The sequence below is a fragment of the Glandiceps talaboti genome, chromosome 19 (assembly GCF_964340395.1).
Source record: "Glandiceps talaboti chromosome 19, keGlaTala1.1, whole genome shotgun sequence".
Classification (NCBI taxonomy): Eukaryota; Metazoa; Hemichordata; class Enteropneusta; family Spengelidae; genus Glandiceps; species Glandiceps talaboti.
The window spans coordinates 1,397,210-1,413,108 of NC_135567.1; the positions used below are offsets into that span (position 1 = coordinate 1,397,210).

Genomic DNA, 15,899 nt, shown 5'->3' on the forward strand with positions numbered 1-15,899 from the left:
GTAGTACACTAGTTATACATCATAACAGTAATACACCAGTTATACATCATAACAGTAGTACACTAGTTATATATCATAACAGTAGTACACCAGTTATACATCATAACAGTAATACACCAGTTATATATCATAACAGTAGTACATCATAACAGTAGTACACTAGTTATATATCATAACAGTAGTACACCAGTTATACATCATAACAGTAATACACCAGTTATATATCATAACAGTAGTACACCAGTTATACATCATAACAGTAATACATCATAACAGTAGTACACTAGTTATATATCATAACAGTAGTACACTAGTTATACATCATAAATTAATAAACAAATCCTTACCTTACGATAATTAATAAACAAATTCTTAATAAACAAATCCTTACCTTACAATAATTAATAAACAAATCCTTACCTTACAATAATTAATAAACAAATCCTTACCTTACGATAATTAATCAACAAATCCTTACCTTACAATCCTTAGTAAACAAATCCTTACCTTACAATAATTAATAATTAAACAAATCCTTACCTTACGATAATTAATAAACAAATCCTTACCTTACGATAATTAATAAACAAATTCTTAATAAACAAATCCTTACCTTACAATAATTAATAAACAAATCCTTACCTTACGATAATTAATAAACAAATCCTTACCTTACAATCCTTAGTAAACAAATCCTTACCTTACGATAATTAATAAACAAATCCTTACCTTACAATAATTAATAAACAAATCCTTACCTTACAATAATTAATAAACAAATCCTTACCTTACGATATATGAAAAGAATATGAGGGCAATGGTGACAAGATGATGGACAATCATCAGCAGGAAATCATTACGTATTGTGTCCATACATACAGTGGCATAGATGGAATGGACGTAGAAACCTAGTTGATACATGTATAGTAGATAGATATCAAATGGTACATCCATACCAAGCTGCCAACCTACACAACAAATAACAACAAATCATGTTTACAACAAAACAACAAATAAAAACAAATGTTTACAACAAAACAACAAATAAAAATAAATGTTTACAACAAAACAACAAATACCAAGGCTTTGTAGAAGACACATCCCCTCAAATACACATCTACATTACTTCTATGTAACTGAATGGAGACATTATTTTTTTGAAATTGGTGACAACAAATAAATATTACAAAGTGTCTGTGATAATGCAGGGATTTGCTGAATTTCAGGAACTGAATCTGAAGACCCGGGTCTAGGTCAAAGGTCAATGTCTCACAAACAAAGTTTAAACCTGGCAATATGGGTGTAGACACTTGAATATAGTCTCTATATGGCTTGTACCTAGAATCACACCCATAAATCTATTGCTATGCAGAAATAGGCAGCTCCACTCAGGCAGTAATTTTTCGTATCACGGACCGACACACTTTGCACAAATAAAGGTTTGGACTACTTTCTTTCCTGTTGCTATGCACATTAATATACATGTTGCGACAGTATGTGTACATACACTGGTACAAGCCAGTATGTGTACATACACTGGTACAAGCCAGTGATATCTAACAGTGGCTCCAGGAATTTACTCCTAAAATCTTAAGGCGTGGCGAAATTACATAAAATATTGGAAAGGAAGCGTTGGATTCGATCAACGATGTACAAAATAGCAAAGCTGATGATAGATGGTTCCCGCTCCATATAATTATGAACAGATCTACATTGTAAGCTAACAGTATCAAATGTCTAGAACAAGAGGAAATGAGCAATTAGTTGACAGAACTAAATTTAATTAAGATCTATATAATCTCTGTTTGATCAATATCTGTGGCAAGTTTCATTAAATTTGGCATAGTCTTTCTTGGTCTAGGCCCTAATTGCCAAAGTTCATTAATTATGCAAATGAGTAATGAATTGACAGCACTTAATTTCATTAAGAACTATCATATCTCTGTATGATCAATATCTGTGGCAAGTTTCATCAAATTTTATGGATGCATAACATGAATTACAAACATTTAGTAATTATGCAAATTAGCTCCTAATTAACCTTACAAAAGTTAACGTCTTTTATAGTCTTGCTGCTAGACGTTCAGGCTTTCTTTCGATGCTATAACTATAAGCGAACGAAGTTCGCATGTGAGGGTCTGCCCGAACAGTCTAGCGAATGTCATTTTCAGACCGGACATTCCATTGAGATTACATTGAGTGGTGAGTTGGGCCATCTATGCATATATATACTTTAATATATTCAATAACCTATGAGCTCGGGGAATCTCTGCATGCAAGTGTTGACAAACACATTTACGTCATTACTATGGCTTATCGGTTTATGGTAATTGTGAGTTTGATGAGTGTGTAGACGTTGTCATTCACACATTTCAGTTAACGCATTGGTGGTTATTTTTACAAGCCCCTCCTTAAGATGAATATGCATGAAAATTTAGCTATTGTCCTTTGTTTGTGCTTGTCGCTAATACGGTTCTCTGATTGGCAGTTATTTATACCCTGATGACATTCGCTAGACCTCGGATGTTCCATCCTCGATAGCGTTGTTCGGCTGTGTGTCATATTTTATCGGAAGAACATCCGAGGGCTAGCTGATAGACTACGTCTTTTAGTGCTTTCATATCTTTGTATGATCGGTAGATTTAGCAAGTTTCATTGAATTTGGTGCAGCCGTTATCATTAATTGATGATGATTTCATATGTGAGCCATAACGGCTGCACCAAATAAGGAGGTGATATGTGAGCCATAACGGCTGCACCAAATAAGGAGGTGATATGTGGGCCATAACGGCTGTACCAAATAAGGAGGTGATATGTGAGCCATAACGGCTGCACCAAATAAGGAGGTGATATGTGAGCCATAACGGCTGCACCAAATAAGGAGGTGATATGTGAGCCATAACGGCTGCACCAAATAAGGAGGTAATATTGGATAATAGCCCATTTATCGTACTGTATGCCTATGCCCAGGAATTCAATGAAAATACACAAAAAATAAAAAAGAGCACTGCGACCTGCAGTGCTTCCTGCATCACGCATATCTATTGTGAGGTGATGTTCACTCATACAAACGTTCTGTTGACCCTGACAACCTTTTTCGAGTGATCGTCAATTTTCATCAAATTTTGAAACTAGATGGATGGCCACGATTACGATCATTAAACTTCCATACAGAAGAATTTATTGTGGTACAGTGTAGCGTACACATACACACAGTGGGGTTCTATACTCACACACAGTGGGGTTCTATACTCACACATCATGGGGTTCTACACTTGCATATCATGGGGTTCTACACTTGCACATCATGGAATTCTATACTCACACATCATGGGATTCTATACTCACATCATAGGATTCTATACTCACACATCATGGGATTCTATACTCACACATGGGATTCTATACTTACACATCATGGGATTCTATACTTACACATCATGGGATTCTATACTCACATCATGGGATTCTATACTCACATCATGGGATTCTATACTCACATCATGGGATTCTATACTCACATCATGGGATTCTATACTCATCATGGGATTCTACATGTATACTCACACATCATGGGATTCTATACTCACATCATGGGATTCTATACTCACATCATGGGATTCTATACTCACATCATGGGATTCTATACTCATCATGGGATTCTACATGTATACTCACACATCATGGGATTCTATACTCACATCATAGGATTCTATACTCACACATCATGGGATTCTATACTCACATCATAGGATTCTATACTCACACATCATGGGATTCTATACTCACATCATGGGATTCTATACTCACATCATGGGATTCTATACTCACATCATGGGATTCTATACTCACATCATGGGATTCTATACTCACATCATAGGATTCTACATGTATACTCACACATCATGGGATTCTATACTCACATCATAGGATTCTATACTCACACATCATGGGATTCTATACACACATCATGGAATTCTATACTCACACATCATAGGATTCTATACTCACATCATGGAATTCTATACTCACACATCATAGGATTCTATACTCATCATGGGATTCTACATGTATACTCACACATCATGGGATTCTATACTCACACATCATAGGATTCTATACTCACATCATGGAATTCTATACTCACACATCATAGGATTCTATACTCACACATCATGGGATTCTATACTCACATCATGGGATTCTATACTCACACATGGGATTCTATACTCACATCATGGGATTCTATACTCACATCATGGGATCCTATACTCACATCATGGGATTCTATACTCACATCATGGGATTCTATACTCACATCATGGGATTCTACATGTATACTCACACATCATGGGATTCTATACTCACACATCATAGGATTCTATACTCACATCATGGAATTCTATACTCACATCATGGGGTTCTATACTCACATCATGGGATTCTATACTCACACATCATGGGATTCTATACTCACATCATGGGATTCTATATTCACATCATGGGATTCTATACTCACATCATGGGATTCTATACTCACATCATGGGATTCTATACTCACATCATGGGATTCTATACTCACATCATGGGATTCTATACACACATCAAGGGATTCTATACTCACATCATGGGATTCTATACTCACACATCATGGGATTCTATACTCACATCATGGGATTCTATACTCACATCATGGGATTCTATATTCACATCATGGGATTCTATACTCACATCATGGGATTCTATACTCACATCATGGGATTCTACATGTATACTCACACATCATGGGATTCTATACTCACATCATAGGAGTCTATACTCACACATCATGGGATTCTATACACACATCATGGAATTCTATACTCACACATCATAGGATTCTATACTCACATCATGGAATTCTATACTCACACATAGGATTCTATACTCATCATGGGATTCTACATGTATACTCACACATCATGGGATTCTATACTCACACATCATAGGATTCTATACTCACATCATGGAATTCTATACTCACACATAGGATTCTATACTCACACATGGGATTCTACATGTATACTCACACATCATGGGATTCTATACTCACACATCATAGGATTCTATACTCACATCATGGAATTCTATACTCACACATCATGGGGTTCTATACTCACATCATGGGATTCTATACTCACATCATGGGATTCTATACTCACACATCATAGGATTCTATACTCACACATCATAGGATTCTATACTCACACATCATAGGATTCTATACTCACACATCATGGGATTCTATACTCACACATCATGGGATTCTATACTCACATCATGGGATTCTATACTCACACATCATGGGATTCTATACTCACACATCATGGGATTCTATACTCACACATCATGGGATTCTATACTCACATCATGGGATTCTATACTTACACATCATGGGATTCTATACTCACACATCATGGGATTCTATACTCACACATAGGATTCTATACTCACATCATGTGATTCTATACTCACACATCATGGGATTCTATACTCACATCATAGGATTCTATACTCACATCATGGGATTCTATACTCACATCATGGGATTCTATACTCACACATCATGGGATTCTATACTCACACATCATGGGATTCTATACTCACATCATAGGATTCTATACTTACATCATGGGATTCTATACTCACATCATGGGATTCTATACTCACATCATAGGATTCTATACTCACATCATAGGATTCTATACTCACATCATGGGATTCTATACTCACACATCATGGGATTCTATACTCACACATCATGGGATTCTATACTCACATCATGGGATTCTATACTCACACATCATGGGATTCTATACTCACACATCATGGGATTCTATACTCACATCATGGGATTCTATACTCACATCATGGGATTCTATACTCACATCATGGGATTCTATACTCACATCATGGGATTCTATACTCACATCATGGGATTCTATACTCACACATCATGGGATTCTATACTCACATCATGGGATTCTATACTCACATCATGGGATTGTATACTCACACATCATGGGATTCTATACTCACATGGGATTCTATACACACATCATGGGATTCTATACTCACATCATGGGATTCTATACTCACACATGGGATTCTATACTCACACATCATGGGATTCTATACTCACACATGGGATTCTATACTCACACATCATGGGATTCTATACTCACATCATGGGATTCTATACTCACACATCATAGGATTCTATACTCACACATCATGGGATTCTATACTCACACATCATGGGATTCTATACTCACACATCATGGGATTCTATACTCACACATCATGGGATTCTATACTCACACATCATGGGATTCTATACTCACATCATGGGATTCTACATGTATACTCACATCATGGGATTCTATACTCACATGGGATTCTATATTTACACATCATAGGATTCTATACTCACACATCATGGGATTCTATACTCACACATCATGGGATTCTATATTCACATCATGGGATTCTATACTCACATCATAGGATTCTATACTCACATCATAGGATTCTATACTCACATCATGGGATTCTATACTCACACATCATGGGATTCTATTCTCACATCATGGGATTCTATACTCACACATCATGGGATTCTATACTCACACATCATGGGATTCTATACTCACATCATGGGATTCTATACTCACATCATGGGATTCTATACTCACATCATGGGATTCTATACTCACATCATGGGATTCTATACTCACACATCATGGGATTCTATACTCACACATCATGGGATTCTATACTCACATCATGGGATTCTATACTCACATCATGGGATTCTATACTCACATCATGGGATTCTATACTCACACATCATGGGATTCTATACTCACACATCATGGGATTCTATACTCACACATCATGGGATTCTATACTCACATCATGGGATTCTATACTCACATCATGGGATTCTATACTCACACATCATGGGATTCTATACTCACACATCATGGGATTCTATACTCACATGGGATTCTATACACACATCATGGGATTCTATACTCACATCATGGGATTCTATACTCACACATGGGATTCTATACTCACACATCATGGGACTCTATACTCACATCATGGGATTCTATACTCACACATCATAGGATTCTATACTCACACATCATGGGATTCTATACTCACACATCATGGGATTCTATACTCACACATCATGGGATTCTATACTCACACATCATGGGATTCTATACTCACACATCATGGGATTCTATACTCACATCATGGGATTCTACATGTATACTCACATCATGGGATTCTATACTCACATGGGATTCTATATTCACACATCATAGGATTCTATACTCACACATCATGGGATTCTATACTCACACATCATGGGATTCTATATTAACATCATGGGATTCTATATTCACATCATGGGATTCTATACTCACACATCATGGGATTTTATACTCACATCATGGGATTCTATACTCACATCATGGGATTCTATATTCACATGGGATTCTATACTCACATCATGGGATTCTATACTCACATCATGGGATTCTATACTCACACATCATGGGATTCTATACTCACACATCATGGGATTCTATACTCACATCATGGGATTCTATACTCACATCATGGGATTCTATACTCACATCATGGGATTCTATACTCACACATCATGGGATTCTATACTCACACATGGGATTCTATACTCACATCATGGGATTCTATACTCACATCATGGGATTCTATACTCACATCATGGGATTCTATACTCACACATGGGATTCTATACTCACACATCATGGGATTCTATACTCACATCATGGGATTCTATACTCACATCATGGGATTCTATACTCACACATCATGGGATTGTATACTCACACATCATGGGATTCTATACTCACATCATGGGATTCTATACACACATCATGGGATTCTATACTCACATCATGGGATTCTATACTCACACATGGGATTCTATACTCACACATCATGGGATTCTATACTCACACATGGGATTCTATACTCACACATCATGGGATTCTATACTCACATCATGGGATTCTATACTCACACATCATAGGATTCTATACTCACACATCATGGGATTCTATACTCACACATCATGGGATTCTATACTCACACATCATGGGATTCTATACTCACACATCATGGGATTCTATACTCACACATCATGGGATTCTATACTCACATCATGGGATTCTACATGTATACTCACATCATGGGATTCTATACTCACATGGGATTCTATATTTACACATCATAGGATTCTATACTCACACATCATGGGATTCTATACTCACACATCATGGGATTCTATATTCACATCATGGGATTCTATACTCACATCATAGGATTCTATACTCACATCATAGGATTCTATACTCACATCATGGGATTCTATACTCACACATCATGGGATTCTATTCTCACATCATGGGATTCTATACTCACATCATGGGATTCTATACTCACACATCATGGGATTCTATACTCACATCATGGGATTCTATACTCACATCATGGGATTCTATACTCACATCATGGGATTCTATACTCACATCATGGGATTCTATACTCACACATCATGGGATTCTATACTCACACATCATGGGATTCTATACTCACATCATGGGATTCTATACTCACATCATGGGATTCTATACTCACATCATGGGATTCTATACTCACACATCATGGGATTCTATACTCACACATCATGGGATTCTATACTCACACATCATGGGATTCTATACTCACATCATGGGATTCTATACTCACATCATGGGATTCTATACTCACACATCATGGGATTCTATACTCACACATCATGGGATTCTATACTCACATCATGGGATTCTATACACACATCATGGGATTCTATACTCACATCATGGGATTCTATACTCACACATGGGATTCTATACTCACACATCATGGGATTCTATACTCACATCATGGGATTCTATACTCACACATCATAGGATTCTATACTCACACATCATGGGATTCTATACTCACACATCATGGGATTCTATACTCACACATCATGGGATTCTATACTCACACATCATGGGATTCTATACTCACACATCATGGGATTCTATACTCACATCATGGGATTCTACATGTATACTCACATCATGGGATTCTATACTCACATGGGATTCTATATTCACACATCATAGGATTCTATACTCACACATCATGGGATTCTATACTCACACATCATGGGATTCTATATTCACATCATGGGATTCTATATTCACATCATGGGATTCTATACTCACACATCATGGGATTTTATACTCACATCATGGGATTCTATACTCACATCATGGGATTCTATATTCACATGGGATTCTATACTCACATCATGGGATTCTATACTCACATCATGGGATTCTATACTCACACATCATGGGATTCTATACTCACACATCATGGGATTCTATACTCACATCATGGGATTCTATACACACATCATGGGATTCTATACTCACATGGGATTCTATACTCACATCATGGGATTCTATACTCACATCATGGGATTCTATACTCACATCATGGGATTCTATATTCACATCATGGGATTCTATACCCACACATCATGGGATTCTATACTCACACATCATGGGATTCTATACTCACACATCATGGGATTCTATATTCACATCATGGGATTCTATACTCACATATCATGGGATTCTATATTCACATCATGGGATTCTATACTCACACATCATAGGATTCTATACTCACACATCATGGGATTCTATACTCACATCATGGGATTCTATACTCACACATCATAGGATTCTATATATCACATGATAGGGCAGAGGTTGTGGTCACTTTTTTCTGATGCGTCCCTGGGATGCATTCCTACCAAAATTAGCATCAAAATCCCATTACAGTGTGTATTTTCCAAACTTGCATGCACACTACATGTATTTTGGATGTACACTGAATATGTTACAAATGTTTAGATGCATGTACATGAACACACGTCATTCTCACACACACTGTATACAATTAGTTTAGATGCATGTACATGAACACACGTCATTCTCACACACACTGTATACAAAAAGAGCATGGTTTAGTGAACGGTAAATTCATGTGATACGTTTGATCTGGTAACGAAGTTCAAAAAGAAAAATTTTAAGTTTTAATGAGAATGAAATGGTAATGTGGTAGTTTATCTACGTGAAGTTTTCAGCATAGACTGTCCACCAATGTGGTCTATTTGATCATCGCTTCACTGCGGGAAGATGCTCCGCCGTAATGGCCGTGCTATCGAAGGAAACCCTTTCTAACGACATCTGTCAATAAGTAACCAACCAATCACATGGATAAGTAATGATAATATCGCATGGTTTCTAAACTACCCAAGATGCGCTCTCCACATCAGGAAGTGGTCATGGGGCACACGAAACTGTTAAAATGTTATGCATACGATGGGTCATATTCAAATTTCACAGGTCACAGTGCACATAGAGATTTAGAAAAAAGTTACAATCAGAACTGACTAAATCTACAACTTCGAAGTTAAGATGAGAACTGTAATATGGCATGAAATATGCACAAATAACACGTTAACAGAACCTCTGTAGGGTTCTATATATCATATGATGGTAGTCTGTCATTACTTATAACTTACCTTCAAATACAGAGCCTGGGTTGTGGAATATTTTGTAGTCTCTGTTGAATAATACATCATAGGTATATAGCCATGAACACAAATACCAGACTGTCTTCCAACTTGACTCTGGTGCCTTTTTCTCATTCTTTGAACTTAGTCCTAGCCGACTAAAAAATGGCTGCAACAAGAAATGCAAGAAAATATTGTTACATGACTTATTTGTTTGTTTGTTTGTAGTCCTGTCATATCCAGAGTTAGCGCTAGCACTCGCCACAGTCACAAAATATTGTTACATGACTTATTTGTTTGTTTGTTTGTAGTCCTGTCATATCCAGAGTTAGCGCTAGCACTCGCCACAGTCACAAAATATTGTTACATGACTTATTTGTTTGTTTGTTTGTAGTCCTGTCATATCCAGAGTTAGCGCTAGCACTCGCCACAGTCACAAAATGCAAATAAAATTCCTAATTGGCGAAAAAAATGATAATGTTGTCGCAACAGTGGCGATTGAATAATTTGCTGTTGTCAATGAAAGTTTTGGGTGCCTCGCCCATGGCTGCCCTATTCGTGATCATATCATTCCAATGGTAACTTTTTAATGATGCGTTCCCTGGGACGCGTTCTCCCCAAAATTAGCGTCAAAATCCCAGTACCAAATTTGCATACGCACTACATGTATTTCTGATGTACACAAAATACATTACAATGTTTACATGCACTTTGTCCACGTCATTCTTCCACACATCGTATACACATACACACCTTGTACTTCCAAAATGTTATAGCAAAACATTTATATGCAACAATATTCTATACAGTGGTTTAATGTTATCTTTCTGGGCTTTCGATTTCCCATGATAACCACTCTCTGGAAATATGCGCTCGGCCCTTCTCGGAGTTGGGCAGTATACAAACTGCATTTCCAACTTCCATGATATGAACGACAGCTTTAACTTTCACCTTGACAGAGACACAGTTATAATTGTGTTTGATAAAATTTTATGTCGCTGAAAAAACTGTTAACTTGGTATACACCTAGAGATTTGTTTATTCTTGAACGATGTGAATCCTGCAATGCCTTCACATTTACATGTGAACCATGTTCACCCAACTCCCTGAGAACATGTAGTGAACGTTAAATTCACGTAATGCATTCGTTCTAGTAGTGATGCTCAAAAAGAAAGTTGAAGTTTTAGTAAGAATGAAATAGTGACGTGGCGGTATGAATTTATCTGAGTGAAGTTTTCAGCATAGACCGTCAGCCAATGTGGCCTACTTGATCATCGCTTTGCCCATGAATGGAAGATGCTTCGTGTAAATGGTATTGATGCTAACCCTAATTAGTGGCTTAATAAGTAACCAATCACGTCGAGAGATAATAATAGCACGTAGTTTCTAAACTACCCAGGCATACTCTCCACGTCTCCTTGGGGCACATGAAACTGTTTATAGTTTTTCCATATGTTGGGTCATATTCAAATTTATAGGTCACACTGCACTAAGAGATTTAGCTCATAATTACAACTGTGAACTGTGACTCAATGTCATGTTCCACAACTTCAAAGCAACGATAGCCAAACATTTGATAACAGTAAGCTCCATATGTCCCCTGTTTATGATGCGTCCCCAGTGAAGCATACATCCAAAACAAAACAAAACACTACTAATGACAAATAAATATGAGCTGTAAGTTGAAATATTCATGTATACTGAAGTAAAACTACTTGTTACAAACTGTAGTCATACTGTGTGTTCATGCCAATCTTGTTTCTATTCACATAGCAAATGTAGACTGTGTGGCTGATAAGCTGCCTCTGTGGCTAAAAAAAAGATGTGTATTTTTTGCCACCAATGAAGATTGTGGCTATTGGTTTAAAAATCCTAGCCCTAACTCTGTATACATAATAGGAATATTGGTAGTTTGAGAGGGAACTGTTGTAGTCATACACAATGTGGGTTAAAGTTGCAAAAAGTACAGAAGAGGTCAAGTTATTTTTATCAGACATAATTTACACAATAAAGACTGATGGACACACCATTCACCATGGATACAGTAACTAGCCAGAATGTTATAATGACCAAAGGTCAGATAGTTGCATATATTAAAACCTCCTCATGGCCAGGTCACTATAGATTCTATGGTATTGTCTAGACTCTCTCACAGTCCTCGGAGCTTCGCTTTACTAAAATTAAAGCTAAACGAATTATTTTGCATGTACCGATGCCAGCTAATTAACCGTACTCGAATATCCTTGTACTGTGCACCCTCATCGACCATGATAGAGATAACCATTCGTTGACGTGTGACTGCGACGCTCCGTGTTATCGCGAAGCCCCGACTCGGACTTCGCGAAAATACGGAGCGTCGCAGTCACACGTCAGCAAACATATAACTCTATGTGATCGATGAGGGCGCACAGTACAAGGTTGTTCGAGTACGATGGAGTACGTTATGTAGATGGTATCGGTACATACAAAATAATTCATTTAGCGTCAATTTTAGTAAAGCGAAGTTCCGAGGACTGTGAGAGAGTCTAGGTATTGTCAAGCTTAGTCTCGGCTACCCAGACTTTCACCACTGAGGGCTCTGCCTACGAGACCACCCCACAAGTGTCTGGGAAAATGAGATTCCAATGGACAGTGTATTTCGTACCACTGTGTACTTGCTATTATCATGATTATTATACACGATATTCATACTACGAACTACTCAATACAATCATATCCCTTATGTTAATGATATGACATTTAGTCGCCACTGATAAAACAAAACATGGCTACTGACATCAAAGATGCAACTTTCAGAGAAATTGTTTATCTGTCTCTATTCAACAAGACTAGCATAAAGAAACTTAATTACAAATATACGTGCAAATAAAATACACCATTCAAACTTTTGAAATGTTGTGTATTACCAAGCAATATAGTGTACATAAAGCTAACATCCAATAATACTTGATATGTCATAAGTCCGTCATCAACACACAATACAGTCTTCAATTATTGCGACTTTTTTGTTTTGTACATAATGTTCAGACACACATTGATCGTCTGCTCCCCATTGGTTTCACGTGTTCTATTTTGTAAGGAGATGCTACTAGGATCTATCTCTGGATCATGAGGAAAGACGGGTTTAAAGTACATTTAAATAAAATACACCATTCAAACTTTGGAAATGTCGTGTATTACGAAGAAATATAGTGTACAGAGTTGAGTTAATGTTTCCCCTGGGTAAGGTAAACCGTCCGTTATTCTTGCCTCGACCACAAACTGTATGAGCCATTTGGTCAGCTCTTTGTCTGTAATTTTCGGTAACTCGTTGACAAAGGGTATATGACAGTCCAGTCCGTTTTCATTCCTCTCCTCGGCCCAACTATTCCAAACTTTGCATGCCCAAGTAGTAATTTTCTGTGTATTTTTCGGTACATTTGCCTTAAATTTCTGATCTATGTCCTCAGATGTCATAACAGCAAACCGTTTCTCCCTGTCATGATACTATTTAGACTTACATGTGTTTTGTCACAGACAAGTAAGAAACCGTGGTTTCGTTTCACCTTCTAAATACCCTCTGCGGTCATGTTTACATTTATTAGCGAGTGAACCAAGTCTTATCAGTTCAGTAACATTCAGGGGTCATGTTGTTGTTATGATTGTCTGTGTCTAATCGTTCTTCCTGGTCACACACATTCAGGGGCCATGTTTTTGTTATGATTGTCTGCATCTAATCACTCTTCCCAGGATGGCATTAATTTGTTCTCATACACAGAAAATACACTCCCGCCAAAGATATTAGGTCAATTTGCTACTCAGCAATTACACCGGTCTTCATGCTTTTCGCTGATTGGTCAATAGCCTCATTTGTAACTGTCAGTCGACATTTAACGCCCACACCGGAGTACAAGTATGTATGTATGTATGTATGTGTGTATGTGTGTGTGTGTGTGTGTGTGTGTGTGTGTGTGTGTGTATGTATGTATGTATGTATGTATGTATGTATGTATGTATGTATGTATGCATGCATGCATACACGCACGCACGCACGCACGCACGCACGCACGCACGCACGCACACACGCACGCACGCACGCACGCACGCACGTACGTACGTACGTACGTATGTATGTACATGTATGTATGTATGTATGTATGTATGTATGTACATGTATGTATGTATGTATGTATGTACATGTATGTATGTACATGTATGTATGTATGTACGTAAGTATCAGGGCTCGAAATTCACGGTAGTCCCACGTCCACAGACTACCAATGTTTGTCTCTGGGCTACCAAATTATGTGAGTGGTAGCCCAATTGGGCTACTAAGTTTTGAATGAAACTGTGACACCCTGACTCCAACACCTTCCCGGGCCGGGGGGCGTCCGAGGTCGCAGTCGTGTGGGACGTGTTCTCGCCAAAATTAGCGTCAAAATCTGTGCGTCTTTTCCAAATTTGCATCCACACTACATCATGTATATCAAATGTACACGGAATACATGTACACTGTACACGTCATTCTTCCGTTCATCGTATACACAGCTTGTACTTCCAAAATGTCACAACAAAACATTTATATGCAACAATATTCTGTATAGCGATTTAATGTTATCTTTCTGTACTTTCAATTTCCCATGGTAATCACTCTCTGGAAATCTGCTCTCCAGCCCGGGCCCTTCCGGTTCTTCTCGGAGTTGGAGTACAGTACACTCTCGGTACAGCACTGCTGCAGTAACTAAATTCCATAACATGAATGACAGCTTTAACTTTCAACTTGACAGAGACACAGTTGTAATGGTGTTTGATAAAATTTTATGCTGATGAGAACTGTTAACTTGGTATACACCTACAGATTCGTTTATTCTTGAACGATGCCTAAAACATTCCGTGTGTAAACCACGCTCACGCAACCCCTGAGAGCATGCAGCTGGTGAATGGTAAATTCACGTAATGCATTCAATCTAGTAGTAGTAGCAAAGCTCAAAAGAAAGTTGAAGTTTTAGTGAGAATGAAATGGTGACATGATGATTTGAATTTATCTGAGTGAAGTTTTCAGCATGGACCGTCTGCTGATGTGGTCTTAGACTATCTTTGATTATCTCGTCGCCCATGAATGGAAGGGGCTTTGCCGTAATGGCCGTCATGTATAACCCGTCTGTTAATAAGTAACCAATCACGTGGATAGATAATG

At 37.6% G+C, this 15,899-nt stretch overlaps 1 protein-coding gene across 1 annotated transcript in view; it reads right to left on the bottom strand.

Annotated features, from left to right (window-relative positions):
• LOC144449945 (ceramide synthase 1-like) overlaps positions 1-15,899 on the bottom strand; it is a 38,004-nt gene that overhangs the window by 12,510 nt on the left and 9,595 nt on the right. Inside the window, exons 2-3 of the mRNA XM_078140502.1 lie at positions 10,733-10,892; positions 788-968 (exon numbers count right to left, since the gene is read on the bottom strand). Coding sequence (XP_077996628.1) covers positions 788-968; positions 10,733-10,892 — 341 coding nt within the window. The remainder of the gene's footprint in view (positions 1-787; positions 969-10,732; positions 10,893-15,899) is intronic.